Source organism: Leuresthes tenuis, unplaced genomic scaffold, assembly GCF_036924035.1.
Source record: "Leuresthes tenuis unplaced genomic scaffold, fLeuTen1.0.hap1 SCAF_6, whole genome shotgun sequence".
Lineage (NCBI taxonomy): Eukaryota > Metazoa > Chordata > Actinopteri > Atheriniformes > Atherinopsidae > Leuresthes > Leuresthes tenuis.
In genome coordinates, this window is record NW_027325360.1 from 5,083,464 (window position 1) to 5,110,778 (window position 27,315).

The 27,315-nt window shown below is 41.3% G+C and overlaps 1 protein-coding gene across 3 annotated transcripts in view; it reads left to right on the top strand.

The window, feature by feature from the left end:
• Nucleotides 1-27,315, top strand: part of fras1 (Fraser extracellular matrix complex subunit 1) — a 236,035-nt gene that overhangs the window by 196,383 nt on the left and 12,337 nt on the right. For 2 of the 3 annotated variants that reach the window (XM_072387281.1, XM_072387284.1), the window contains exons 41-55: nucleotides 1,879-2,069; nucleotides 3,684-3,840; nucleotides 8,148-8,411; nucleotides 8,665-8,853; nucleotides 9,448-9,567; nucleotides 11,416-11,595; nucleotides 14,897-15,021; nucleotides 17,309-17,449; nucleotides 17,801-18,028; nucleotides 19,523-19,636; nucleotides 20,870-21,020; nucleotides 24,434-24,593; nucleotides 24,922-25,090; nucleotides 25,170-25,416; nucleotides 26,617-26,961. In XM_072387281.1, coding sequence (XP_072243382.1) covers nucleotides 1,879-2,069; nucleotides 3,684-3,840; nucleotides 8,148-8,411; nucleotides 8,665-8,853; nucleotides 9,448-9,567; nucleotides 11,416-11,595; nucleotides 14,897-15,021; nucleotides 17,309-17,449; nucleotides 17,801-18,028; nucleotides 19,523-19,636; nucleotides 20,870-21,020; nucleotides 24,434-24,593; nucleotides 24,922-25,090; nucleotides 25,170-25,416; nucleotides 26,617-26,961 — 2,781 coding nt within the window. The remainder of the gene's footprint in view (nucleotides 1-1,878; nucleotides 2,070-3,683; nucleotides 3,841-8,147; nucleotides 8,412-8,664; nucleotides 8,854-9,447; nucleotides 9,568-11,415; nucleotides 11,596-14,896; nucleotides 15,022-17,308; nucleotides 17,450-17,800; nucleotides 18,029-19,522; nucleotides 19,637-20,869; nucleotides 21,021-24,433; nucleotides 24,594-24,921; nucleotides 25,091-25,169; nucleotides 25,417-26,616; nucleotides 26,962-27,315) is intronic. The other variant, XM_072387285.1, reaches the window with a different exon arrangement.

Consider the following 27,315-nt stretch of genomic DNA (forward strand, 5'->3'; position numbering starts at 1 on the left):
AAGACTTTCTCTGATTGAACATAGATTGTTTTAAGTCTTGATAACAAAAGGGTTTGTCTCAGAACTCTTCACATGTTTACCACATACAAAAAAACACCTTTTATGAGCAGAAAGTGACAAAGTTTGGGCTAAGCTAAATTACCACATGAGTAGGCCTGGGCCGATAATCAATAAATCAATTAATCACACGATAAATTAAAATGAACTCAAATATATATATATATATATATATATATGCCATGTTTGTTTTCCTCGTCTGTCGCCTCCAAGCAGGCTGGATGACAGGAGGGTTCACTCTGTGCTCGGTCTCAGCACAGAGTGAACCCTCTTGTCAAGAAGTGTAATTCAAGTGCTAACAGAGACAGAGTCCATTTTATTTTTTGTTTGTTTTATTTATTTAGGATATTTAAATTGAAATTACAATGGTAAAAAACACTGAGAAATAAAAGTTTATTGTATTTGAAAGGGTGTGCATTCTTATGATATATTATCATGTTGACAATAATATCGTTTATCGGCAAAATTTGTGGGACAATATATCGTCCAGCAAAATTTGTTATGGTCCCAGGCCCACACATGAGACAAATTTTCAGTGTGTGTTTGCATCCATGGGAAGAGAGTTCTTCATCATTTCCACATCGATCCAAACAAACCCATTTCTTCTGGTGCTGACCCGTCTTTTGATAGTGTATTGGTATGATTTCCACCTTTCGTGTGGGAGACCAGGGTTCAAATCCTCTGCATGAAAGGTACAACCTCCAGTAGGGGTCCTTAGGCAAGACCTCCTTACTCTATCTTCCTACCTGTAAGTCGCTTTTCTGCCAAATGCGTAAACATAAGAAGCGGAAGCAGCTGTTAGTTCCTGTGTTGCTCAGTACTCATTTCCCTGCATAACTGGAGTAAACCCAGTTCTTACATTATTCAGTGGCATGGTATATACTGCTTAAAGCTCATAAGTTCTTAAAGATGTTGGAAGTGTATCTTTCCACTGTAAATGACACAATTTCAGGATTAAGTTGAAACCCTGCTCTCTTTTTGCTTCAGGCTTTGGAGCAACATAATTGATCTGTTTTTACCCTCATGTGATTTAACTATTTTTTATTGGTCTTGTGTAATCAGTGGTAGAGATGTCAACAGGGTTACTTCTGATTGATTCTGAAATCAGCAGATATAACATGTTGTTTGACAACGGAGCACAGAAGACTTTCTCCTGTATCTGTCGATGATTTCACACTCTGATTGCTATTCTGCATGGATTCCTGCTCAGACAGACAACCCACCCTCACCATTTTACAGGCAGATGATACAGACTTGATGTGATTCATTGTTTTACCTGAAACACACACACACACACATTCTATGAACACCAGTGCACAGATCGTCTTTTCCCTGCAGAGCTCTGACTCAGCTCACTGTGGAGTCATCCGTCTCCTTTGAGGAAGATGCTTATGGTTTGTCTCAAACTTCACAGAAATCGAGGCTGAATTTGTACATTCACACTAGCTTAAGCTCGCTCAGCGTCAGGAGTGCCAGCTCACACCATTACCCCCAAATGGGCTTTTTTTGGAGTATAATATGGAGCCGTAAATGTCTTTTCAGGCATCATTCAGGCATCCAAACTGCCAGTCAGTTCAGGCTGGTTGAGGGCTGGTTGGTAAAAGACTGAGTTTGGTGTCACTGCAGCTCCCAGGTGTTGTAAGCAGCTGGTTCTTTGTATCAGTGTGGTAATTATTGCAGACTGCTGTTTTAATGTTAGGTCACAGCTGGAGAAAAAGACAAGTGAGATCAGTTTATGGACTTTCACTGTGCTGACTTACACAGAAGCAGCTTCTGTAATGCTGTCTGTGAGTGTGACATCTCTGTTCTTCCATCACGCAGGAGGCTCATTTGGCAGCTCACGAGTTGTCACCCCAGATGTGCCTTTTTCTGTGGAGGACCTCGCATCTGATCACGTCTTCTACGTCCAGGACAACAAGCGTAAACCTCAAACCAGGCAGGACGTCTTTAGCCTCTACATCAGTGACGGACACAGTCAGACCGAGGCTTTTAATGTGGAAATAAACATCCAGGTAAGTTTTAAAGCTGTGGAACAATTCTGACAGTTTATTACAAGGAATCTAATATGATATTCAAAACTATGTTTTAGTTAGAACAACTTTGCATGGAAATGAGAATCTTTGCTTTAATTACTTTACAATGAGCAGTTAGTTGCACCCTTGTTACAACATTGTGTTACTACAGGAGCTCAAAAGAGACAAACAAAACTCTGTTTTCCAACCCATACTTTGTTGATTTAATTAGATTTGATTTAAGCACTGAGAGATCTTAAATCTTTTTTTTAATGCTATGGTATATAAACAGATAACTGCCAGAATAAGTTTATGCATTCTTGAGGCGTTTCCTCTGTTTGTTTTTGTTTTTATAAGGTTGTGATCTTTCATAGACTGAACTATACTTTAAATCTGCATTTTTATCTCATACTGTAGCTGAGGTTAAACATCTCTTTTTCTCGTTACTTTTTAATCTTAAAAACTTTAAAATTAAGGGCTAAAATCTGCCAGAAATCAGTTTTTCAAATCTAGCTCTGTGCTAAAGTCTTGAGACCGCCCTATTTCTTTATATTTTGCTTTAAAGGAGCCAGACATTTGGGGTTTTGGCACCTTTATCAAAGGATGAGCAACAGCTTAGCAAAATAAATTTTGAACTGGGTTCCAATAAATCTTTAGGCACTTACTAGCAGCCTGTCAAAAGTGTAAAATCCCAAAGATAACACAGTTTGACACAAAATGATGATATAATTACATGCAGCAGTTGGGGGATTCCCAAGGAGCTATTGGCTGAAAACTCGGGCATTTCTCAGCATGGTGTGCAGGGTGCTTTTAGAATATTTTAGGAATCTGGATTAGTGGAGGACAAAAGAAGTGGCAGGCCTATTAAAAAAATTCTACAGCAGATGAACATCTTGCTGTCTGCTACTGTGGCTGCAGAGGGAAGGAGGCTCAGACATTAGCGATACATCAGTTATTTTAGGGAACGAAGGGATACATTTCATGGGGGTTCAAAACAAGCTTCTAGAAGAGTTGTTTTAATGAATAGAGGTCAGTATCGGTTTATGGTTTAAGTAAACCTTTGATGGTTTGGAAAAAGTTTTATCTATATTATCTAGAAACTTACACATTCAAAAATGAAAATTGCCTCTCAAAGATACTGGCTAGTTACTAAAGAGTAAGGAAAATAATATCTCTGTCTGTAGAAATAAAGTTCAATTTGAGACACACGGACACTCTTATTCAGCTGCTCATAAACCTCCATCCCTGATCTGTATGAGACTTCACTGCCCTTAGGCTGCTCCGGTTCTCTTTTTTCCTCAACATAAGCACACTCAGTCTCCAAATCCATCACTTAAGCCCATCTTAGGGCTCGAGTTGAATTGATGAGGCTGTCAGAGAGCTGTAACATTTGCCTGAGTCTGCGTGTGTGTTCAGGTTGGCTATATAGATCAAATCTCCTGCAGCAGGTCTGCGTGTGAATATTTCCATGTGTATTATAGCAGAATGGGTTTATGAAAATGCATTTCAATAATTGAGGAACATTTCAAAAGAAGGCTGACTATCCGAGCGATGCATGCATGCTGTTTTTGTTTGATTAAAAATAAATTTTCTGCTGAAATCCTCCCCTCACAGCAGAGTAAAGAGAACAGAGAGCCGACTGTGTCAGTCAGCGGCATCTATGTGGAAGAAACTTCTGGTGTCGTCATCAGCAACTCCTCTCTCAGCGTCCACGACGAGGACACGCCAGAGAACGAGATCCTCTTCACCATCATCAGGATTCCCACCTATGGTGAGCACAGAAACACGACTCGGGCTCGTTGTCTTTGCACTACCTGAGGCTAACAGGTCACCTGCAGCAACCCGCCTTCACTTGACTGGCTTTCAACTGCACATCACAGCATTGGAGAACATACATGTTCTCTGTCGACTCAAAGCACCAGAGAACATGTAGCTGAACTGAATCCCTCTAAAGCAGGTTATTATGAACGCAGACATTTTAAGTCTGAATGTGTAGAGCAGGGCAAAAGCAGCACACTCAACTTAGAGTTTACTCTACAGCCTGGATAAAAACCTTTTCACGTGGAATGTCACTAAATAAAAAGAAATTAATTTCAGCCTCTTCACTGACCAACTTCATTGCATTTAGAAAATAATTCTCATTCATTTTAGGGAACGCAATCAGAGTTGGGATCGAGGTATTTACCCCTGGAGCACAGCAATCTGTAAATTACAGTCTGTGGTCTGAATATCATCTTCATGATCCTGAGACAGATCTGGAGTGCTAGATTTTTACTGCTGTTTAAAAATACGGTGTGTGTACCGTATCCACTGAAATGATAAGGATCCTGCTGTGGCAGGTCAAACATTTACTCAAAAAACCTTCAAATCCATCTTAAAGAAATAGATTTATGGTCAAATTTTTTTTGCTAATTGAGTTAGCCTGCAATACTCTTTAACTCTATTTATGTGTGTGTTAGCTATGGTAATGATCAACTTATGGTATGATAATTACCTCTTTTGAAATACATTAGTGTCAGCAACCAAGATACCTAAAAACAGCTTCCTGTGTATATCTGCAGTACATATGTAAAGCAGCAGCACGCACTGCGAGTGAATAACAATGATGCAAACAGATGTGCCCTCGATATATGAGCGTATTCGCACAGGTTTATACCACCAAGCACAACATGTGTTCCATCAAGTTGTCCCTCTGCATGCAAAGCAAACTGAGAGTTCTGTTGAGAAGTATCTGGCATGATGATAGTGAATTATTCTGAAAGTGATGGGGATGAACACACACACACACACACACACACACACACACACACACACACACACACCACTTCCAACACCCAAACAACATACAACAAGATAAACAGCAGCGCTGCAATCATTCCTCACACACTCAAATAAAGTGACCTCCACTGTTTCCGTGATGGTCATGACCACCGCAAATTGTGTTTTCTTTCCCGGATGCCTGGTAGACCAAAAGAAAGAAAAGAAAAAAACATTTTTTATTTCAAATTTAGTCGTCTGTCATCCCACCCAATAGCTGTGAGGTGTACACAACCTGGACCTGGGTGGCAATGATAAGTCATCTGTCACATTAGAGTAACCGGACTGAAAAAGTCTTGGTTTGGTCTTGGTATTGCTTTTTGTTTTGTACAAAAGAACAAATTGGGTCTCAAAAAGCCAGTTCAGCAGATAAATCTCAAGGACTCTTCCTTGAAAAAAGGTGTCTTGTTCTACCCATTTGCCTCTCTGATCTGCACACACCTGCTCAGACATCCCTCATGACAGATACCCTGCCCACCCCCAGTAAAAGCAACATAAAACAGCCGATGAGTGTACCACCACCATAAAATCACCGGTGTGTGCGGCTGATGGGACAGAGCGGCACTCTGAGTGATGTCATACGGGATGATGAATATCAGGCAGCTCGTCTTTTTAATAGGCCACCTCTCCACTGTCCTCACATCGCTGCCACACACAGATTTATCTGCGGGAAGGTAAAAGAGGGACCTTCTCTTATCTAATAAATATGTCAGGATGCTGCTACTCTCCAGCACGCAGTCGGACTTTTACCCGATGTTCTCCAACAGCTGCAACACTAATGATCAGCCTTACTTACGTCAAGTAAAAATGAAAAAAAAGCAAAAAAAGAAGTTGGCTACAGATAACTGAGAGGTAGTTTAATAAAAAGGGTGTTACTTTTATAAAGGGAAATCAATTGAAAGGATAACTGATCTACAGAGACAAAGATTTCAAATGTTTGGTTATTAGCCTTTGATGAGCAACATGGAGCTTGACATAATGGAGGAATGGTGTAAGACAGGAGCCCCTGGACATGCTGGTGGTTGATGATTATAACAGGAGGGAGGTTGTGCGATGGATAGCAAGGCCTACACTCAAGGTTATTGCAAAGTTTGTGGGACAGGGGTTGCCCTCAAAGGACAACGTAACTTCATGGACTCCGTTTCCAGTTGGAGTGGCACCACAGATGAGTATGCTGGTATATCAGCTGAGTAAGCCTTCCCTGTCAGACTATTCCACTTATTACTCATCTTTACACGTTGGTTTTGTATTGAATAGCTTCCCCTAATGCAAAATAAACAGACAAATGAGTTCTCTAAACTTTGATAAGCTCCAAGTCCTGCTGTGAGGATCGAAAAACAGCTGAAATAGCTACAAGAAGTGCAAAAAAAGTGCCTGCTGCCGGCACTAGGACACTATGACAATTGTAATATCAGTTGGTCTGTGCTGCCTGCAGTGATCTCTGTGTTTGTCCAGAACCAAGTAGAAATGGGCCAATTATGTAGGCAACGGTGAAATCTAGTGGCACCAACTGCTAACTGCAACCAAATGACCACCTGCTTGATATACCCCACACTGCGGTGACTTCAGTAAATACCCGTGGTTAGTGGTGTTTGTTTTTTTTTCCCCTTTTGGGCATCTGCAGAAGTGTGATTACATTCTAATAAAATTAAAACACTTCATTACATAACTACCAATAGATCGACTTAAATTTTAAGCCCTGAAACTTAAGGCACCCACTTTCTTTGGCTTATTTTTTTAGATTATTACATGATTATTTCCATCTTTTCTCAAGAGTATAGAGTAGAGCCCTTCATGGGACTGTTTTCTTCATCCCCCTCCCGCTAAGTTTCTGACTTTTACCGCCCGCTCCCACAATGTGTGTGTTACACTCCTGCCTGCACCCGCAGAACTTTGAGAATTTATGCCCGCAGAGTAATAGAAATGCATTGACTTTGTCTTCTCCCGTCCTGCAGGAGAAAACACATCATCTTATAGTCTATTAATAAAGAGATTAATGGACAATTGAGAAACTTCTCCAAATATCAGACTTGCCTTGCTTTGTCTTTGTGCTGTAAAGACCTTCTTTGAGCTTCCTTTCCACGTCATTTATTGACATCCTGTCGCTAGGATACATCCCGACAGTGTTGCCAGGTGGGAAATGTAGTATTATTGTACCAGAGACACAAAATGATCATATTTTGAGGGAAATTATCGTACACCCGTCATAACCAAAATAACAAGTCTATTGATGCTATAGTCACTTAAATGTTGAATAAAATCTAACAGACTCACGACTTTGCATCAGCAGCTGCGTTAGGCTAAATGTCCCCGTAAACAATGACGAGTGGGAACTAATGAGCCAAATAATGAGGCCTGGAGACCACCTACTGTTAGGAACTTCTGAGGCAAACGCATGAAAGTCACTGTAGCTCACATAGAAAAGCACGATTGGCTTGAAACTTGTCACATGGAAATGGAAATGCCTTCAGGGTTCACAAAAAAATCAGAGAGACAGTTGCGATGTGCTGATTATAACCGATTCTAACCACATATTCACAGAATGGTCAAATTATCGTACATGTGGCCTTTTTTGGGATTATTGATCATACATTGTACACAGGGCAAAATTATCATACAAATACGATAATTATCGTACACGTGACCTGCATCCCGATCCCGCAGTGTTTGTTTTGTTTTTTTTTAGCCGCCCGCAGCAAAGTTCATACCGCCTGCTCCCGCGAGATTTGAGTTGGGGCCCGCAGGACCTGGCAGGACCCAATCCCAATGCAGCCCTCTGGTATACAGTGCCAAACCAAATCTGGCAGCTGAGACCAAAGGTCTTTATTAATTAACTTTACATTTACATGTCACGATTTAATGGAATTCTGAAAAATAAGTGTCACTTCTTCACTCATTGGCAGCAAAAGCGAGTCCAAAACTAAGATCTGCTGGAAAATAAAGCAGAAATATTTGACGACAAATGTTGAGAAATGCATGTTGGGCACTTGAACAGAAAGTCTGTGTGCGTGTGTCTTCATTATGCTGCTGGATTTAGTCTCAAATCCTTTTTAAACCTTTTAAATCAGAATCTAAACCATCTCATTAGTTTCTACAAAGATCTTTTCCAACCTGTACTTCGTGAAAAACTGAGATATTCTCCATTAGACTGAGATTATATCAGTACTTCACCAGACTTGTCTTTAGCATTCACATGAATATACTGTACAGACAGGTACTCCACCTTTATATCCGAGCTTCATTTATCCTGTAATCCCTCAGGCAAGCTACGCAGACGGCAGTTCTACTCTCAGCCGCTGGAGAACGGCCGTGTTCTCACGCAGGGCTCCACCTTCACTTATCAGGACGTTCTGGATCGGCTGTTGGTCTACACGCCCGAAACTGTCAATGGAGGTGCAGATGAAATGGGTTTCACGCTCACCGATGGTATCTACACCCACAAGGGTCGTCTGCAGTTCACCATGGATGTCAGGAAGAGCGAAGGACCTCGAATGACAGTTAACAGAGGCTTGCAGCTGCCTGCAGGTGACTCAGTAAAGAATTGATCGGGTCATAGAAGCTTATCTTATTAGGAGGAAAAGGGCTGATTTTTCTAATAAAATTTCTCAGCAGATATCTGGAAAGTGCTCTGTTCTAAATGAAAGTCTTGGTAAAGTTTTAAAAAAGAGAAAAGCATCACAAAGTTCCTCTTTGAGAGTTGTCTTCATGCCGGCCTATTTGTTTTATTAACACTTAAAGGAACTTTAAACTAGATGCGTGAGTGTTCTGTATTTTGCAGGGTCGTCGTCTAAGATCACAGAGCAGAATCTGAAGGGCTCAGACATCGACTCAGACAACCTGAAGCTGAGGTACGTCCTCACCAAAGACCCTCCAGTCGGGAAGCTCCAGCTCAGCGGGAGCAGTCGTGTGGAGAAGGTTTCTGTCAAAGGGCCTGTTCAGAGCTTCACTCAGGAGGCTGTCAACAAAGGTGCCAGCTTTGTTGCTTTTGTTGTGTCATTCTTTTTGGTTTTGTTTCAGTTTAATGCTCTAGAAAATAGTTATTTGTAAGTTCTGCTGTTTGACGTTGATTTTAATGGGAGGGCCCCTTTAAATACAGAGGAGCAAATAAGGGATTTATATCATTGTATTATTATATTTATATAAGTGTCTCACATAGAAGTTCTGAAACCGAATAGCACACAAAAAGAATAATACATTCAGAAAAAAAGATTGATTTTAGTGAAAAGCAGTTGGCAGCTCACTCTCAGTCGTGCTGTGCAAAGCTGACATCCATGCTCCAGTCCAAAAGTCATGCTGAACAAAGTAGTTGTCCAACACAGCCTGTAGGCAACACTGTATGTTGTTGTAGCTCACAGGCATGAGAGACAGATCGTCTCCTACATCCAGCCTTATGACTCTGTAAGTAAGGAGTAGAAGCCACTAAAAGCAGCCACAGTATTCTGTTAGTCGCTCACAGGGATGCGGTTGTAATTCATTATGAATTGTAGATGTTTTTTTTTCTTCAGCATTTACTGAAGACTCAACATTACTTTGCCACTAAGTGCTTGTCCCTGTCTTGCAGGTCTGCTGCAGTACAGCCATGAGAAAGGGGAGAAGGGAGGCAGCCTGTCTTTCAAGTTCAACCTGGTCGATCCAGAGGGCAACAAACTGATCGACCAGTCCTTCTTCATCAGTGTGCTTGGTAGGGTTTCCTCCATCCTCTGTTACCTGCAGCAGCACAAAAAAGGCTGAACTGCTCTTTCATCTGAGAAGACAAGGCAATTATAGCAGATTCATCCCTTTGTCCCGATGTGCCACAGCACACCGCCCGCATCCTAATTACAAATTGGGCAGAGTCACTGTCTGCAAAAGCAGCTGATGCATTTTCTGAATAATGTATATGTTCAGTAATGATTTGTTTTAGCAACTTTAACAGCTCGTTAGCCTTCTTTGGGAAATTGGTGGGTTTCAGTTTTTGTTTTTACTGTCAAAAATCCTCAAACTCCATCAAGTTAGTTACAGAGGCGAGAGTTAAAGGTGTTGCAGAGTATTCATCACCTGCATCAGCACTTTTAATTCTTTTATATGAATGAAAGTAAAGTGAATAATTATTTGACATGTTAGGCTGCAAGTGGACAGTCAGTTTATGAAGGGGGAAGAATTCTTTGGCATGGGTTTGTTTTTGAGATAAAAATGATATTTTAGGTTGCTGCTATGTTGTGTGATAATCCTGTCGTTAGGATAACATTTTAATGCTGTGACCTGTGTTTCTTTTGTCTCTACTTTGATTCGTGTTATTAGGGATGTAATTACTGGCCTTATAAGTGAGCAATGACCTTTTAAAATCAGTTCTGAATTTAAATGGAAGGCAGTAAAAAGAGTCAAAGTTGGGGTTACGTTCAACCACCAGCCACCACACGCTGGACCAATTAAAGACTGGATAAAGGGAACTTAGTGAGACGCTTAAAGGGAATTACAGTAGGGCAATAAAGTCACTGAGCTCTTTCATTAAAAAAAAGAATAAATAAATGAATAAAAAATCAGAGCCTATCACAGGGACATTAGTTTTATCGTAGTTGAGATGGAGGAAATCAGCCTTTGGTTGCCTGTTCATCAGGTGAAATGCAGCTCTGATTGGGTAGAGATGAAGCGACTGACTTTGCCTTTGCAGAATATTCCACCTCTTTACCTTCAATAATTCATAGGTTGCTGTCATAGTGTGTAAATGTACTTTGGCAGAGTCTGCGCCTGCAGTGAATTGCTCCACACGTCTGAATGCATTTGGCTGCTTCTGTTTTCTGTCACACTCGGTGCCATTTGAAACCATGCATTTCCAAGCCATCCCACTGCCTCTATGTAAAAATAATGGAACTGTTATCACTGTCCTCATATTTCCAGACCTAACTGAGCATGTTTAACGTAACTTCTGTTACTGCTGTATCATAAAACTCAGCCGGCTGTTTTCTTCACCTTTTCTGCCAAAACAAAACCTTATTTTTCCATTCTTCTGTGTGAGGATACGGCTAAAGAACCACTGGTTCAGCAGTTCCACTTAAGAAGCAGCTGTAGAATGACAGATTGGCTGTCCCTCACGGTTGAGCAACATCCTGATTATCTCATGTGTCCCAGTTCTTTATCCTGTTCTGCATTATTTACCCACTGTTGTCTCCCAGTGAAGCTGTCTGTTCATTTCTCTTCCTTCCACACTCACTTCTCATGACTTCTGTCTTTCTCTCAATCTTACCCAATTTGTTTTTCCAAATCTCTCTAACTTTTATCCTTCTGTCACACATGCTGATATGCTTTATTCTCTCTTTCACTGTCACCCACCACCGGTCTTTGACTTGCTTTATTTCCTGTGGGCTTATTTCTCTGTCCAAATCAGTCTTAGCTTCTTTCTATTCCACTGCTCCAGTTCCAGTAAGTTTTTACCAGAATGAGATATTCTCTCCCATTACTTAGCTCTCATTTTGAAAGAATTCTTTTCACAAACTCTGTCCACAATAAATCTCTGTCCTTTTGGGACTAACCTTCATCTTCCCTGCCACAGAGGACCGTCTTCCTCCTTCCGTGGTAGTAAACAAAGGCCTGGTGCTGGATGAGAACTCGATGAAGAAGCTGACCACGCTACACCTGTCGGCCAGCGACCAGGACAGCGAGCCAGGCGAGCTCATCTATCAAATCACAAAGCAGACGAGCCTGGGGCACATCGAGCACGCCACCAATCCAGGTAAGAGGCAGCAGATGTGAGAGCATCACCTCCAGCCAAACTGCATCTTAAGATAATTGCATCAGGTCTGAGATGCACATCTGTTCAGGCAATGTGTTACATAATTACTATAGATAATTTACTTTTATGAACACACTTATCTTTTATATGTAGTCACCTGACTTTGAACGTCAAACCAAACTCTTTAAAAATGTTTATAAAATCTGTTTAACGCATTTTTATTCCATTAGAATACATGGAAGACTTTTACAGTGTGTTGCAGATCACTAGTTATGCTGTTAATGTTGTAACTACCTAACTGTAACTAACTTAAAAAGCCTTCAATAATTGAAACAGTTGGAAAATGTCTTAATAATCTTCACTGAACTGTAGAAAGTCTCTGAGACTCTTCAGTTTTTAGTCTCTGACACAGAAAACTAAAACATCTCTGAGAGCCTCCAGTAAAACTCCTGAAACTGTTTTGTTTAAAAGCGTATGCTATCACAGTCTGGCTCTTCTCAGGCCCTTTAAGCTCACCCACAACACTCCTCCTTGTCTGACTTGAGGTGACATGACCTCTTTCGTTGTTTTGCTCCTCCATTCCTTTGTGTCCTGCAGCTTGAGTGGAATCAGTCCATTCTGAGAAATGGTTTAAGGCTTGAGCTGCTACATGTGTGAGAATGTAACTCGGTGCCACAGAAGTGAGTTTTATACCAACATCTTTACATTCTCAAGCTGAATGTTAAAGTTATGAGCAAAGTTCTCTTAAAACAAATGTACACAGTGAAGATGGTGAACTGAGGCAGGAGAATATGTGTGGGAGGCAAAAGCAGTAATTCCCATTCACATGGTAAGTCAACAAAGACATTTACAGATTCACCGTAAATTCTTGTACTAGATGTGTTCTTACAGCTGCTCCAAAATACCCACTCACACATGTGGAAACCATCCGAATTTAAGGACTCCTAAATGAACATCTTGTCTGCTTTCATTCATTAAAAAGCAAGAAGAAGAGGCTATAAGAAATTATGCAGGTAGAAAAAGAAAAGTTGATGTGTCTTCTGATCATAAAGAGGCGATTATTAGCTTCTGTAATGTTGAGGATTTCAGCCCCGGCTGAATGGATGCTCCACAGAGCTGAATGCACCTGCAGCATGCTGATTAGCTGGATGTTAACATTGCTCCCCAACGTCCGAGCACTGCTGCACCTCGGAGCTTCAGAGCAGCTCCAGATAATCACTGCTAGCCTCTCAGTGAAGCTGTTATGTTGTGCTAACACACTCAGCACGCCCACTGGTCCTGTAGGATAGCTTTTCAGTGAGTGGGGAAAGTTAAGATAAGAGAATGCTAACTTTCAATGCAGCATCTTTTATTAAAAAAAAAAAGGCTGAACAGGTTGAGACACTTTTCAAGTTGGATGTTTGTCAAAGATGTGTTGCTGCAGCTCTCCAAAAAGCACAAACGTCCATAGCAGTGATATGTGTGCCAAGAAATGTGTCTCCTTTTGTTGTTCAATGTGAAAGTTCAGCTTTTCATGAATTCCTGTCAGGACTTCAGTTGTACTGGAGCCGCTCTCTTGCAGCATTTCACTGCCACATTAGATGAAGAGATTGCAGTCGGACCCAGAGCAGGTTTCCTATTTTTCAGGCCAAAACAGAGTTCAACACTCTTTACAGGTGAACCCATGTGGAGCATGCAGGCACAATCCAACATGACATGTTCACTGACTAGAGCAGAAAAAGCCGAGCTCTACCAGTAAGATAAGTGTTTATATCATCAAAATGGTGCTATCTGGAAGCCAGTCTGAAGTTCACATTCATATCAGGATGGTTGACCAAATAATGACTGTATTTTGTTTAGTGATCTCTCAAAGATGGATCTAAAAAGACTAATTATACAGGAATAGTAAGCATCAAATATTGATTCATAAACCATCTTTTGTGGTCAACCTATCTGAATTAAATCACAGATTACATGAAACTGCAGTTTTGTATAATATATTTCTGCTCAATACTTAACAAACCCAGAGAAATTCTGAGCACCTAAATATGAACACTTATTTAGGTATTCTTGCAGTAGCCTACATACAAATATCAGTGACATGATAGAATGTCTTTTTTTATTCATCACTGTACTTAAAAATGTACACTTGAATCCACCATTTGTTTTTTCAGTTTACCAACACTTACATTCAGATAATAGAAGTAACTGTATCATAAATTGGATGAAACTGGATAATAATATGTATATGTGTGATCTTCTGAGGCCATTTCACTTGTGATCATCTTAAGGACACCCTGAAATAAAACAAGGCCACCCACAAAGAGACGGTGACATCAGCTGCATATCTGGTGGCTGAGATCACAGCAATACAAAAGCAAGCAGGGACTGTTTGGGCGGAAGGCCTATGTTTTGAGGGAGGGCAGTGTGATATATGAGCATGAAACAAAGAATCTTGCTCCTTAAATCTAAAAAAAAAAAGCTCTTAAATGGTTACCAGAAGCTAAAACCATAAAGCATGTTTCAGCATCACTGGTCACCATGAAGTGGACTGAGGCTGAAACGCCTCCAGACATCCGTGACATTATATCAGACATTATATCAGTTGTTATAACATCAGTTGTCTCCTTCACTCTAAATTTGACCTGCTTCATTAAAATCTTCATTATTTATTCGCTCATTTGGATTCCTTCCACCTGTACAGGGAAATAAGTTGACCCCCATTGTGTCTGCACAGGGAAATAATATTGTTATTCATGTTATTCAGCAAGTTAAATCCTTATCAAAGCGACCAGCAGCTTGAGAGATCCATCCATCCATCCATTTCCTATACCGTCAGTCGGGTAGCGGGTGGGCTGGAGCCTATCCCAGCAGTCATTGGGCGAAAGGCGGGGTGCTTGAGAGATCCATTGTTGGTATTTTATTTAGCATTACTTCATACACCGACAGACCTACAAAGAAATGCTTTAAAATCCTCCTCGTTTAGGCACAGCTGGACATGAAAGAACATCGACCTCAGCAACTTCTGCCCACTTTCTCTTTTCTGTTGATTTTTCACAACTTATATCAAACTTCACTATGAAAACATGACATACAAACAACTGCATCATCTGCTTTTTGAAAATAAATCATCCCGTCATGTTAAAGCATCATGCGGAGTACTTCTGGACTTTTGCAGTTATGCCAGATTACCTTTCCCTTCTGAGTTTCAATCTGCGAACGTATCACAGAGTAAAGAGGAGTTTTAAAGTTTGAGCTCACTTTCAGTGTAATTTAATTTTCATTTAATTTCCTTAAACAAACAACTCTTTGTCTCTATCAGGCACCAGAATCGGCTCATTCACCCAGGCTGACTTGGCATCACGCAGCATCCAGTATGTCCACACCAGCGAAGAAGAGAAGCATGCTGACCAGTTCTCCTTCACTGTGTCTGACGGGACCAACGAGGTAAATGACGAGGACGCCGCAGAGTCCAAAGCTCTTTCAAAATCCAACATTTTCTTCTTGGTTGTACTGGGACAGTTTGAGATGTCCTGGAAGACCTTATTAAGCTGATTAATGTGTCAAAGCTGGTACAGCCCAGCAGTTTCCAAGCTTTTTAGACTTATTAATTAACATTTTGAATATTTAAGTACACACACCCACATACTATGAAAGCTTTAATTTCCATATCTGCCAGGTGCTGATTATTTTTCACAGAGGAAAAAGCTTCTCATTAGAAAACAAAACCTGTTTCTCTACATTTTAATGGGGTTTCTGCAGCTCATTTACTGCTAATTTGTTTTGTTTTTCTTGCTCGGGGGCTGGATGGGTGACAGACCGAAACAAACTATCGGTCCTTGTTTCGTATTTTAATCACACAACAAACCCCAGAATATCAGCTCGAATAAAACAACTTCCAAGTCACACATCTAGTTCCAAGTCACACATCTAGTTGTGAATGTGGTCATCAAGCCTGTTTTTTTTTGCCCACCCTGGCTTATGACTCTTGTGCCACGCAGACCACTCAATAGGCATGGAAAAAATGAAAACGCCCCACTCAGCACACCTGCTTTACTTGAGTGTCCTGAAAAGGTTTTCAAGTTCTAAAGAAGTATACATGTCAATCAGTGTAGATCCAACTCATCCTGCCAAATCAGTTCTCCACAAGACTTCTGAAGCTTCAAGTTGGCGTGTTCTCCAGTTTACCCTCCAGATGTTCAGCCAGATTTAGATGTAGGGAATCTGGAGACCGAGCCAACTCCGTGAATTCTTTGTTGTTCTTCACACTGTTTCTAGAATACTTTTACATTGTGGCAGGGTGCATTATCCTGCTGAAAGAAGCCATTGTGGAATACTGTTGGCATCAGCGGATGCACATGGTCACCCGCTGCAGTATTCAGGTGGAGGAGATGTACATGTCACAGCTGAACTCTGCACACTGGGAACACCCAACAAGTCATGTAGCCTTCACAATATGTTGTCAGATTTCCTCAGATTTTTATTCAATATAAAGCAACAAGAAGAACCTGTTCAGTTGTTACCTGGTCAGGTTCCACTCTGTGGCAGGTTAGTGTTATTCACTACTCCTCTGTGTTTTTTAATGTCGTCAATGATGCAATGACTCCAAAGCTTTCAGAGTGGCAGGGAAGCTGTACTTTAGTCCTTTTAGCTCATCAGATTGGCTCAGTAAACATACGAAAAAGGTGAAAAGCATTATTTACTGTCTTTTAATGCAGGTTTTTTGCAATTTGAATGATACTAAAACAGAACAAGAGTAATTTGCTGATGGGTATTCCAGTAAAGTTTGCTATCTGGGTTATGTCATCTGGGCTTAAGAGTTTTCTTTATAGCAACGTTGTTCCATTTCCACCTGGGAACAGAAAATTCTCAACCTAAAAAGTATGTATATGTGTGCATGTGCATCCCAGCTCTGCAAAGACTCCAAAGGAAAAGCCTTGAGTGGAGTGGAGTGAGTTTACCAGAGCTCATTAGCTTGCTCTTCATCTCAGCTGGGGGCCAGACGCTGGAGGCTACGTTAGCCTGCACAAGCAAAACGTTGTTGTGGACTGAGCTGTTGGCTCTCACATTGCATTATGTGCAACACAGGAGCTGGATTTAAACTGCTAACTAACTGAAACCAGGAGTACATTTTTCTACATTGACCAGGTGGTCGAATGAGCATTTAATTTGCACAACGACTTTGTCTTCTCAGTGAAAGAACTGCAAATTGCCAAATTTATTTTTATTTTTATACCTTCAAACAGGAAACAACATCAATAATACTGGCAGCACAATTTTCACAAAAAGCCTACGACCCCCCCCCCCCCCCTGGGTTCCAGTGCAGTCATCCATAGACATTGTATAGAAGACAGTTTTTCACTGTTTCATTCTGTGGATTCTTCTTGGAGTGTGGTACTGATTGTGATTCGCAGACACTTACTGGTTTAATTTAAACAGATTCAGCTGAAGTTGGCCGTTTCAGACAGTATGTTTTTGCACAAATACAGAAGCCAGTGTGGCTGACTCTTCCTCTTAGTCTAGTTAGGTGCCAGTAAGGGTCAACATGTAGGAGTCATCTAGCCCTTTAACTGGGGTGTTTAGGGTTTTTGAACAACAATGAGCACTGATCCTCAATCTTTTAAAGAAAACTGAACCTAGGGCTGAGGAGAGGAATTGGATTTGGGTTTCCTGGTACTGTGAAACCATGGAAACAATAAATTAACAAAAAAAACAAACCACTGCCTGTTCTCAGGTTGCTCAAACTTTCTACATCACCATCAAGCCGGTGGACGACTCCCTGCCTCTGCTCCATGTCCCTGGGATGAGGGTCCAGGAGGGTGTGAGGAAGACCATCACCGAATTTGAGATGAAAGCCACTGATGCAGACACAGAGGTAGCACACTACTCATACTCTGTTGTTTGAACCATCTGCAGCGGACCCTGATAGATACATGGATAAATACTTTATTGATCCTGAAGGAAATTTGGGATGATTTATGAAAGTTCAGCAGGTCAGGATGCTTCCAATAAGAAAACTGTTTAGATTAACTTAATTAATTCATAAATGAATTATTGAGACTGACAGCGTCAACTCATTTAATGTCATAAATATGTGATTCTGTTCTCTTCTTTCTGTTGAACAAACCTCTGGAAAGATGACTTTATCTCTCTAAGAGCATATCGTTGATGATTACCTCTTATCCTTTCATCCTTTTCACTCCATTCCCCACCCGGAAACCTCCAGGCGGAGTCCATCACCTTCACCGTGGTCCAGCCTCCTCGCCACGGTACCATTGAGCGCACCAACAACGGCCAGCACTACAGGCAGACCAGCAGCTTCACCATGGACGACGTCTACCAGAACCGCATCAGCTACAACCACGATGGCTCCAACTCGCTCAAAGACCGCTTCACCTTCACTGTGGCCGATGGCACCAACCTGCTCTTCATGGTGGAGGAGGCCGGCAAAGAGGTGTGTGTACCACATGTGTGTGTCAAATGGCATTTGAAAAGGTGTGTGTGAGGCAACTTTTTGACATTTTTATTCCAGCTGAATGATTGAAATGGAGCAGGCAGGGCATGTGTTGGTGTGAATTGAAGGCTGGTGTGTGTGCTCTGACCTTTATATGACAGGAGCGGTTGCATCAGTGGTTTGTGTGTGTTCCTGTCTTTGTGAGGACACACCTCAGAGGGAGACCTTAGAAAAGTCTCAACATCTTTGAGGAAGGAAAAGTTTTTGAGAGAATGGATATTTCTGAAATGGGAGAATATTTCAGTATTAGAAATGATAAATTTTATAGAAACCATATATTTCCAAGACAAAGCAGAAGTATTTCATCCTCTCAAATGACTTATTTTTAATGATTTTTTAACCTTGAAAGGCTTGTATTAGAAGATGGATAAGTTTAAAAGCTCAACATGAGTTTGTGTTGCAGCATTTGTTTTACTTCTTTCCCTCTGCCTTGATGAGCCTCTTGTAATCCCATAGATTGATTCTGCTTTGTTCTCAACCATTGGTTTATGATGCACCTTATAAAGGTCCTCACAAGGATAGAAGTACAAACATCTGTGCATGTTGCTAATATCTGCGGTATGGTGGTAGTCATGAACAAGCCTCAGGGTGAATCGACTCCTCTGATTATCAATTGAGCAATTCTTCTCCGCCAGCCTCCACCACCTGTCATTACTAATAGTTCATATGATTAAACTGAACAACAGCTTGTAGGTATTGATATCCTCAATCACACACCTCTCAGCATTGTGTTTACTATCTTTTCATCACCCGGGGACATTTGGCTCTGCTATCACACACGCTCTACAGTGTGGAAGACGGTTTGTGGCGTTATTGCTGCCGGTGTTCGAGATGAATTTGTTCCCACTGATGCTGCCCTCTTATTAAATAATGTATGAATAATGTATAAACTGTAGATGAAAGCATCCTTTCGTGGCATGTGTCAGTGTTTGCCCTAACAGCCTCCGTGTGATGACGGCTGCTCTTTCTTTTGTCCCTTGTGCATCACAGACACAACACAGTAATGAGTGATATTAAGGCAGCTTATATCATTTAGCCTGTCATCGCTGTTGAAGCAGGGGAAATCTATAAGTTACCTGCAGCACTTGTTTTTGCCACTGTGCGATTCAGTCAATATCCACCTGAGAATGTTTTCGCTGTTTTAATGATTCCCTGAAAGAGTTTTCAGCTTTTATCAATGAGATTTAAAGCGGAAAACAGTTCACGATGAAGTCTGTGGTATTTCTGCTTGTTTAGAGCAGCAGAGAGATGTGGGAGGGTGCAGATTAAACGTGTCAAAGCATGAGATGCACCGACTTCAAAATGTAGCCCATAAACAGGCATAAGATGGGCTCTGTAAGCTCTGCTGTTTTGAAATGTCACTTAGATGCTTTTCAAAGAAAGCCGCCATCATGTTCAAAATGTATCCTTGCGTAAACTTTTCTGGTTGTCTAGATCGTGACAGCTGCTCCTCAAAAGTTCAAGATTGACATTCTCCCAGTAGACGATGGGACACCCCGCATTGTCACCAACCTGGGACTGCAGTGGCTGGAATACATGGACAGCAAGGTGCACGTCTTTCTTTTTCCAGAACACAGCCTCATGAAAACACCGTAACGTATGCTTTGCTGATATTAGCAGTGATGTCATATCAGGGCACAGATGGAGATCTTTTTCTTACTTATGTTATAATATTGTATAAACGGGAAGCTAAGGAGTTTTAGAGGTGTGTGTGTGTGTGTGTGTGTGCTCCACCAGCTCTGAGTAAATTAAGGTTTACACAGCTCACACAGCTCTCTCTGGATATTCTCTCTCTGCAAGCCAAGAGAAGCCGTGTTTTAGATACTAGTTGGTCTACCTGCTGGTTTGCCCACCTCATCACAAAGCAAAACATTATTTGTGGACACTAAAAATGTCTCTTTGTGAATTTATCCCAAGTCTGTGCTGTGTTTGCACTGCTGGTAATTAAGTTCTGGGTGTTTTATCACCGAGGCAAATTACCACAGTGTCTCCTCATCGAGTGGAGAAAGCACGGTGTATGAGCAAACAGTTTAGTCATATTTAAGTGTTTTCCAATGGAAATAATCCTTTCCTGAACTGCAGCTTACTAACACAGCAGAAAGTTTGTGCTCTCATTTAAAGTTTATTTACACAGGATGAATCTGCATTCATAATATGAACCATTGCCACAAAATACAGTGTTTATACCCGAAGCTAATTTGCAATGCTCATCCCTAAATGAGTCTTTAAAGGACACAAAACTCAAAGAAATTTTGTTGGCCTGCAACAATATTTGGTAAATTTAATACAGATTTTTATACATTTAAATTCATCTTGTTTTTTTCTCTCTCTGAGATATCAATACATACCAATGAAAATTATTCCAAGCAATAAATTCTGTTCCAGCAGGACAAGGCAGACAGTTTAAACGACAATCTACATATAACCTCAGAAAACATAGGGAAACAAGATGTAGAATACCTGCAATAGATGCAATAGACTGAAATAAAACAGGATAGAAAGAAACAAGCTGGAACATCATGTTCCAGGCGCTACACTTATATTTAGATTGAGCAGTCTGCAGCTCCAGCACCTCAAAACCAACTGAGCACATGCGTAATCAACCGGGCTGTCACAAAAGGGAAGCAAGGTGCTCCCTTCCAAGAGATAACAGGTTCTGTTCACTAAAGGCAGAAAAGAAAAGTAATCCTTCTTTCCTAGAAGAATAAATAGTGACTGTGGTGCAGCAACTATCAATGTCCAAATATCAGATAATTTGAGTCATCTCTGACTGTTCGTCAGGCCACCAACCTGATCACCAAGAAGGAGCTGCTGACAGTGGACCCGGACACAGAAGACGGACAGCTGTTGTATGAAGTCACCACGGAGCCGAAGCACGGCTTCCTGGAGAGCAAGCTTAAACCAGGGAGCTCCATAACCACATTCACACAAGGTACACAAAATCTGACCCTTTGGCCTTTATTTCTCTTCTTTTCAGGTAGATTTAACAAAGTTTCCCACAGAGCTTTTTTTGATTGAAAAGACATCTTGTCTCGTCTGAAAATGAAAGTTTTTATTCCATAATCGTGTCAAATGATTGCACTTTTTTGTGTTCAGCTGTCGCCTTTATGATGTGTGGAGGTATCTGTAGGCACACAACCGTTTTATATCTATAATTCATATAGCAAATGCTTTGTACTTGATTAAATGTTCTGTAGACAACATTTCGTCTGCTGGTGAAACAGGTCTTCATGTCTTCCAGTATCATTTCAAAGTGTTTGCTTTTAACATGTTGATGTTCTGACTGCATTTTCAGTGACACGGAGGTACTACCAGTCTGTATCATTATTGATAGCAGTCACTCTGTGGAACTGTTGAAGTTATAATGCTGAAATATTTCTAAATGATTACCCTTTCTTCACATTTATGGTTTCTACTGCCTTAACAATGTCCTAGAGGCATGTTGTAAAGTATAGTCCCAAACAATATTTCAGTGTTTGAGTCCAGGTTGGTGCCGTCTATGATTTCAGGACGATTCATGTTTTAAGATGTCAAGAAGGATATAACATTACAGCGAACAATAAGCTACGTAGAAGGAAACCACGAGTCAGGCTCTGTCAGAGGTGGAGAGATGGAGTGCAGGCATAGAGGGGAGTGCATGATAGGAGATGCTCTCTGAACAGCTGGTTCTTGAAGTTTCTTGAAGATGGACAGGGACGCCCCTGTTCTGGTAGCGCTCAGTAGGTCATTCCACCATCGTGGAACGACACATGAAAAGAGTCTGGATTGTCCTAAGCGTGGTGTAGGCACCGCGAGACGGCGGCCGGAGTGACCGAGTCGTGACGTAAGCCTTTGCGAGAGCATTCGAGTCGATGGGAACCGTTCCGTGAAGCACTTTGTAGGCTAACATCTGTGACTTCTTGAATTTGATGCGGGCGACTAAGGGCAGCCAGTGGAGCCCGATGAGCAGAGGGGTGGTGTGTGCTCTAGGGATGTGAAATCGGTGCCGTCTTCAGATCGTTTGATCGTGGCCACTGTCGATCGCAGATAGGCCTGAGAGGGTGGGTGCAGTTACACCAGCTAAAAAAAAAAAAAACTCGCCTGGTGCTGACATGGCCGACAGCAATTTAGTGCCAAAAAGGAATGCTAACTCGGCTATTTGGGCATATTTTAGGTTTTTCCCGGATGTCAACGGTGAGCCTAAAGAGCTAACGCTAACCCCTAAACGCTAAGGAGTCGGTCCTAAAGTTTAAGAAAAAAATGCTTTGAGCCGCCTGGCAGGAAATATTTCTCAAAGGGCTCTGAATGCAGACATGTTGCTCCATGAGAAACATTTTTAAATACACTGTAAAGCGCAGGTTCTACGGATTTTTTTTAACATCGTATGGCATTAAATTAATTCAAGATCGCTTTAAAGATTTTAAAAAAAGATCACGATCCTCCCTTCGATAGACGATCCGATGGAAAAACACTCCATCCCTGGTGTGCCCGCCGGGTGATGATTACCATTTCTTCACCTGTATGTGTTCTACTGCCTTAACAATGCCCTAGAGGCGTATTGTAAAGTATAGTCCCAAGCAATATTTCATGTGAAATCTTAAATGAGCTGAAACAAAACTTCTTAGATTTTCAGACCACGATTCATGGACTAAATTAAGACTGATGAGACGCAACGTTAAATCTCGTCTAGTGCAATCTGGGTAATTCCTTTTGCTTTAACTTTCGGAAACAAGCTTGTCCTCGACTACATTTACATCGGCTTTTTTTTTTCGGATTAAGCGAGACGTTTTCATATTGTGTTCACAGTAAGTCACCAAAACAGGATTTCTACATGCTTCCGTTTTTGCCTAAATTCCATTGGGACTCCCTTGTTGGATATCAGTGCTCATTGGCTTCCATTTTAAAAACTCTTGGTATATAAAATCACACAGTTGGAAGTAGTACCCTACAAAGACAAGAAGAGAGGACGGTCCTGTTCAAGCCATATAACAGTGTGTAAGAGGCCCGTTTACAGAATTCCATCCAATCTGGTGTTGCATCACTGCCCTCTTCTGTGCATAATTTATCTTGAGCTGATGTAAGTGCAGAAAAGAGGGGAATAATTAGGTACTTAACCCCTAAAGATTTTAAACTTGAGTTCACAGTGACAATAAACACAGTTAAGAGGACAAAGATGCAAAGAAAGAACAAAAACACGCCCCACATTCATATCTGCACAATCCGTCTTTTCATCATGGAGAGGCTCCTCTGCTGCCATGGGAATGCGGAGTGGTTTTCTTTCACTCCCCCACATCCACTCAGCCAATTTTCACTTTGAATCATCAGGGTTGTCTTTATGAGCATTCTCACATTGTGTTCACCTCAAGGCGGCAGCCAGGAATCACACTCGGCTTGCTTTTGTGAAATGTTGATCCTGTAGGCTGGAGAGCCACTGCAAACAGTCCTTTTAATGTGTTGAATGCTCAATTTGGAGAATATAAACATATTTTTCCTAATGATAACAAATATCCAGTAACTGAAATAACTTCACCCGGAGAGACAAATTGTAAATGAGTGGAGTGGATGGGATTTCTGGTCTCCATGACACTTTTTTCTGCCATGTGCTTCCACTCAGGCTTAAAATAAATTCTTCAATTTACATAATACTGTAAATGTTTTGGTTTTGTGGAATCAATTAGCCCAGTTTTATCTTCATAACTGTAGTATTCGTGCTGAGCGTCCTGAAGGTCGAAGAGGAGAAGGAGACTCATCTTTTTGCGTGTTGTTTTGCCCTAAATTACATCACTACCTCTTCTTCAACCTGCTCTGGAAGGTGGAAATTAGCTGAAAATGTGAGCCAGTAATGGCTTTCATCCTCATTGTGACTCTCCAGTAATGGGAAATGGCCAGAGGCTACAAATTATAGAATCATTATTTCAAAGGAAATACATTCCTCATACAGATTTTTTGTTATTAAGAACCAATCCTTGCAGAAAGTTTTTTTTTCTTGGGAGTTTACCTCCTCACAGTGAAACCAGGATCTGGGGCAATTGTCTAATAAGAAAATTATTTATTTGCATTCATTATTAACTAGCAGATGCAATGTTTTTTGGCACATTTGAAGCTTTAACAGTCGCCCAAGGCATGGATCTGTAAGAACCTGCAGCTTTTTCCTCACGCATCACACACCTTTCACACGGAGAGATGAAGCATCAGCCGCTTTCTGTTGGAGCACTTTGGATCTTCGTTCAAATTAAACTAAACAGGCTGCTTCCTTGTTCATCCATGCAGTGTGTTGCCTCTAATTTATCATGCCTCTGTGACCTGAAAGTAATATAAACGTAAAGAAATAGCTAATCGTTAGTCCTCTCATCTTCTTCCTTCCAGCTGATATCAATCTGGGCCTCATCCGCTATGTGCTGCATCAGGAGAACATCCAGGAGACCATGGATAACTTCAAGTTCCTGGTCAAAGACAGCAAACCAAACGTGGTCAGCGACAACGTCTTCCACATACAGTGGTCTCTTATCAGCTTTGAGCACAAGAGGTTTGTGTAGAGAGAAAGACTTTTACAGCACACACACCCACAACCCAAAACTCATTAAAAGAAAGTCATAGCAGTAAGCCAGTGTTTCCCAATCCTGGTCCTCGTGGCACACCCCCTGCATGTTCTCCATGTTTCCCTGCTCCAGCACGCCTGATTCTAATGGGTCGAGTCTTTAAGCTCTGCAGGAGGCTGAGGACGACCCGATCATTTGGAGCAAGGAAACATGGAGAACATGCAGGACGGGGTCCCTTGAGGACCACTGCAGTAAGCATTTCCATCTTTTAAAATGTGAAATAACTTCTTTTCAACTCTTCTGGTGACTCCTCAGCTACAATGTGAGTGAGAAGGCTGGAACAGTAGCTGTGACAGTGAAACGAACTGGTAACCTCAACCAGTACGCCATCGTGCTCTGCCGCACAGAACAAGGCAGCGCCATTTCCACCAGCAGCACCGGATCCCGTCCTGACCAGCAGGACTACGTGGAGTATGCTGGACAGGTAACCGAGCTCCGCAAAGAAGCTCACACAGATGTTTCCATCAACACTTCTTAAACAACTCCCCTTCCGTGTTCTCCAGGTACAGTTTGACGAGCGTGAGGACACCAAGGTGTGTACCATAGTCGTTAACGATGACAAGGTGTTTGAGGGGCTTGAGAGCTTTCACGTGGAGCTGAGCATGCCCGTGTATGCATTGCTGGGCGGAAACACACGAGCCATGGTCAACATCAACGACACAGAGGACGAGCCGACTCTGCAGTTTGATAAAAAGACTTACCATGTCAATGAAAGCACCGGCTTCTTCCATGCCCCCATCGAAAGGAAAGGTACAGAGTTCAGTACAAAGTGCAGTCTAAGACAGCCCACCAAGGCAAAATGAAATTATTATTGCTTCAGAATCCAGAGCCAGACATTCCACTTATATAGTCGGTTCATGCCCCCTGAATTGATCTGCAAACAAGCAGATAAATTGCAGCAACCATAAAACCCCCTTAGCTGAGATCATAAAAGTTACACATGCTGCTTGTTCCTGCACTTTATGAAAGTTCTACGGTGCAGAGCAGGTTTGAGGTGTCGTCTGGTGCAGTTTCTTTTACTGATTTTCCGGTGATTCTATCAAATGCATTTTCATCATTTTCAAGTTAATATTTGGCATTTGTGACGCCTGATCTTTGTACATTTAACTGGATATTGAAAAACTCAAAGATAAATCAAAGTAGATTTCACGATAGAAATTGTATGTATATTTGTATCAATCAAAATCAACAAGTCTTCCTCCCGTTTCTTTTGGTGTTTGTGTCAAAAACATAAAAGGATTTGCTCAGGAACAGGAATCAAACACACACGACAGGCAAGATTTAAGTTTTCTTATAAAAGGTTAGGTCACAGATAACTTCAAAAATTCAAAGGGCTCGAAACAAAAGTAGTCAGATTAACACTAACAACCAGGTCAGGTGGAAGTTTAGCAGGAGGCCCTGTCTGTTTAATTAAATTCAATTCAGTTCAGTTCAGTTTTATTTATGTAGCACCAAATTACAACAAATGTCATTCATCATTTTTTAATAAAGTATTCTATTTCTATTCTATTCAATCTCAAGGCACTTTAATAATATAGTCCAATTCAAGCCAATTGGAATCATAATCTAATGAAATTTATTTAACAGGCGGGGTAAAACCCAGGGGCGACACTGGAAAGATGCACGAGAAAAGGTGATCTGGCACTAGAAGCGTGGAGCTTGTATGTGGAGCAGAAGTCAGCAGTCAGTGTGACATCAATCAGACAATAAGAGCAAAGTGAGGATTTCAAAACAAAGCACAACATGGATTTAATTAGAGAATGAAAACGAAAACATACCTTAGAGTTAGTACAGGATGTTAGTGTCAGCATGGTATAGGACATGCTTAAAAAATACCTGACAAACATTTATGATAAAAAAAGAAAAGTGGATGAATATACGTGACAGTTATGCTTGAGTCGGCTTTAAATGTATGACTCAAAGTTCAAAATCGGCCTTGTTTCCATTCAGGCGACGCCTCCAGCACTGTGTCTGCTCTCTGCTACACTGTGGCCAAGTCAGCTCAGGGCAGCAGCCTCCACGCTCTGGAGTCCGGCTCCGACTACAAGAGCCGCGGCATGACCAACGACAACCGCGTCATCTTTGGCCCGGGCGTCAGTATGTCCACCTGTGATGTTAAACTCATCGATGACAGCGAGTACGAACTGTCTGAGGAGTTCGAGCTGGTGTTGTCAGACACGTCTGAAAACGCCCGCATGGGGGACGTGTCGGTGGCCAAGGTCGTCATCGATGGACCCAACGATGCGTCTTCGGTTTCGCTTGGAAACGCCACCTTCACCTTCAGTGAAGATGCTGGTATGAACCTTCCTCTCACATCCAAGCTGTGCCTCTCTTTGTTTGCCAGGAATTCTACAGTTGTTCTCCAGCACCGTTTTCAAAGAAGATGATTTACTTTTGTTTTTTACAGAAAATGTTTTACAGAAAAATCTCTAAATATTGAATATAAAATTAGCATTTGGAATGGGAAGTTTTGTTATAGCTGCGTAGTTCTTAATAATCCTCACAACTAGAGTATTATCTTGTGCTAGTTTCATAATAGTCATGTAAAAACATGTTTTTTAGATATTAATAGTACCATTTTTATTCTATACATACCATCCTGTCAAGTTTCTTTTTGGAGGCATCATATAGGCAGCACTAAACAGACAT